Here is a 3,039-nt window from a genome sequence, read left to right on the forward strand (position 1 = left end):
GCATATAAAAGATACAACTTAAGTCTAAGCAACAGATCTTTGCAATTAGAAAAATATACCATATGCCTTAGATCTGAGCAACAAAATAGCCATTAGTGGCATTAAGGGTTACACTTATATGTTTTAAAATGGTTTTCATACATCAGAATGTGCTACAGTGAAAACAGGACTACATTGCATTACAGCTACATACAACAATGCACCAAAACAAAATACAATGTTTGTCACATATAAGTTAGTAACAACAACAACAACAGAAAATTCACATCCTAACATAATAAGCTTCATCTTCTAATCCTTATCACCTTGATCATCCTTCTCTACAATCACGTTGACCTTCTCATACCTGAAATCTTCAGGACCTGCTTGACACTCGACCGGGAATACTGTGTGCCTATTAACCAAAATTGCCCACATAAACAGCATCACAAAAGCCAACAAGGCTCCACATCCGGTAGCAAAAATTAATCCAGCTAAAATTGTCAAAGCACAAAAATTACTCCTTTCAGCTCTAAATTCCTGACTATCCTTATCCACATAACCTCGTGGATCCGCAGGCAATGAATGCATCCAACTAGAAACATCCCTCACCCTAAATCTCCATGAATAAACATTGCTACTACTCGGTGAAGATTCCTCATTGGTTGTTGATATTATACCAACAAAAACATCCTCATTACCCCACATTTCAAACAAATCAATACGGTATGCTAGAATTGGAGTGAAAGGCCTCTTGTCATTCAATTTACTCAATCTAACTTGTAAAAGTTTGGAGCTTGAATCATAATCAACCCAGGATTTCAATATCTCCCCATTGTTTAACACCAAATTCAGAGATGACAAATTGCTAACTTTAACAGATTCAAGACTTCCAACATCAATTCCTACATGATTTGCATTCAAGTCACCAACTTTATCATCTTTCTTTGTATCAAATTCAATACCCAGGAACCTATTTTCACCAAAAAGGCCAAAATACCCTTGATCCTGAAACCTTGTCTGAAAACCATTAGGAATAATAACAAAAGCTAAACCATCACCCTTACCAGGAGACAAAGAAAAGGAAAACTCAGCTGCAAACGACGTCGGCCTACCCACATTCCTTTCATCGGCGAACTTGAAGGGCTTGTCCAGCAACAAAAGTCCAGAACTTGGCGCGTGAGGCCACGTGAGCCGAACATGGGAGCCTCCATCTTCAACCCTGGCATCACCAAAGAGGAAAATGTGGGGACTAAAGCTTGGGTTGTTATCAAGGGCTTGTTGGGCAAATAAGGAAATGGGTTTTGCTGCAAGGAATAGAAAGATGAAGATTGGGAGATTAAAAGAGAAAGTGTAGCTGTTAATGGAAAATGTAGCCATTTCTTGATTCTTCTCTTGTTTGCAGGTTTTTGCTGGTTTTTGGGAAGGGTTGGTGTGAGGGTCAGCTTCCAAGGGCTCCAAATCAAAAGGGTTTCAAAGGCTGGCAGTTGGCAAAGGATCCATTTTTGGGTTATGGGAAGTGCTCTGGACAACTAAATTTTGGTTTTTTTACCCAAATAATTTTGTTTAGGGTCAGTTTAGAAATTGGGAGTAATATTTTTTATTAATATTTAATATATAAGATTCCTTTTTATTATTTTTGAATTTATTTTATTCATTTTCAATATAAGAAAAACAACAAGACACAAGCATCATTCAAAGGAAACTAATCATTGCCTAGATCAAATATATGTAAAAAGATAAAAAAAGCAGCCATTGAAAGCATTTATTTTTAGGTTCATATTAGGTACAATCTGATCAATGTGCATATTTTGACTAAATTAATTATTCTAGTTCTTTTTTCTTTGATTAAATCCTGTACATATATATATATATGCAATAAATTGGATAAAATGATGTATATTGGTATAGATATTTGTATTATACTATGTCCTTTTTACTTCTTGTTGTGATTTAAGTCAAGTATTTGACTAAATCTTTCATGTTTCTTTTGTTTTTCAAGTCAAGGGTGTGAAGATAGGTGCATGCAGAAACTGAGTTCTTTTAACAGCAACTGTTAAAATGAAAAACTTCCAAAGAAACCATTTTGACTTGCAATTTTGAAGGGTGGGGAGGTTGAAAAATCTTTAGACCATCAAAGAAAGAACCAAAGATGTGCAGACTCAGCTTCCTTGGACTGATGCTCTTCCACTCTGGCAATGATAGCCATAGCAACTGTAGCTGGTGGCCTTTTCCCAATACTGCTCTTCATCATTGTCATTGTCCAAAAAAAAAAAAAAAACCTTGGCCCTGCTCATAAAGCTATATATGATCTTTTGTTAGTATTGTAAATGCCAAGCTTATGTTTAATCGTGTCCTGCTGCTGCCATGCCAGCTGCAAACACTCCAAAGAACATTTACTGAAGGGTGTTTCAGAAAACAGTTGCAGTTACATTCCAAACTCAGTGAAAATTTCTGTGGAAAAAAGAAATAACTAGAAACCCAAAATGGTCAAGCTGATAATTTTCCTGTCAAATTAAGTTTCTTACATAATCTTTGTTTTTCTTTTTTCATTTTTTTCCCCTCTTGAGTTCAATGGACAGAATCCAAGGGAGGTAAGGTAAGTGAATTGAAGAAGCTTGGACTTGTTGCTTCTCAACCTTTAAAAGACTACCTGAGCACTAGGCAAATAAGACCCATGATCATTTTTTTTATGGTGTTTATATACTTGCTGATAACCAGTTTCCATCAATGTTGCTGTGTTTAATTATTGAAGTTTGTGAAGCTGACATGTCTTCAATAATTTAAGTTTGTGAAGCTGATATATCCCAACTTTTCAATGGATTGAAAGAGCTAAGAGGGCTGAAGTGGGGAAGACATGTGTGCTGTTAGACAAATAGGATGATCCCTTTTGCTGAACTTCTTTGATTGAGAAAGTTCATTGGAGAAGAAGCAAGGTAGAACTCAATGCAAGACAACTGATCAGCGGTTGCAAATGCTGCAAAATATGATAAATCTGCTTGAAAAGGACTTTGCAGATCCTATATATCGAAGGCACCATTGAAATACCCTCTACCTTCC

General features: G+C 36.1%; 3 protein-coding genes across 3 annotated transcripts in view; all 3 read right to left on the minus strand.

Moving 5' to 3' along the window:
• LOC110425454 (proline transporter 1-like) overlaps nt 1-288 on the minus strand; it is a 1,254-nt gene extending 966 nt beyond the window's left edge. The window contains exon 1 of the mRNA XM_021440392.2: nt 142-288. Coding sequence (XP_021296067.1) covers nt 142-288 — 147 coding nt within the window. The remainder of the gene's footprint in view (nt 1-141) is intronic.
• Nucleotides 7-1,555, minus strand: LOC110424950 (lectin-like protein). The gene has a single exon (XM_021439675.2). It carries the CDS (start codon nt 1,357-1,359, stop codon nt 292-294), a length of 1,068 nt encoding a protein of 355 aa, XP_021295350.1. The 5' UTR covers nt 1,360-1,555; the 3' UTR covers nt 7-291.
• Nucleotides 1,556-2,113: 558 nt separating this feature from the next.
• The window catches only part of LOC110425455 (inositol transporter 4-like), a 2,196-nt gene continuing 1,270 nt past the window's right edge, over nt 2,114-3,039 (minus strand). Inside the window, exon 6 of the mRNA XM_021440393.1 lies at nt 2,114-2,224. Coding sequence (XP_021296068.1) covers nt 2,114-2,224 — 111 coding nt within the window. The remainder of the gene's footprint in view (nt 2,225-3,039) is intronic.

Source organism: Theobroma umbraticum, unplaced genomic scaffold, assembly GCF_002168275.2.
Source record: "Theobroma umbraticum cultivar Fairchild unplaced genomic scaffold, ASM216827v3 scaffold_81.0, whole genome shotgun sequence".
NCBI lineage: Eukaryota > Viridiplantae > Streptophyta > Magnoliopsida > Malvales > Malvaceae > Theobroma > Theobroma umbraticum.

Coding starts and splice junctions, on each gene's coding strand:
- LOC110424950 (XM_021439675.2), bottom strand. CDS start 1,359: ATGGCTACATTTTCCATTAACAGCTACACTTTCTCTTTTAATCTCCCA.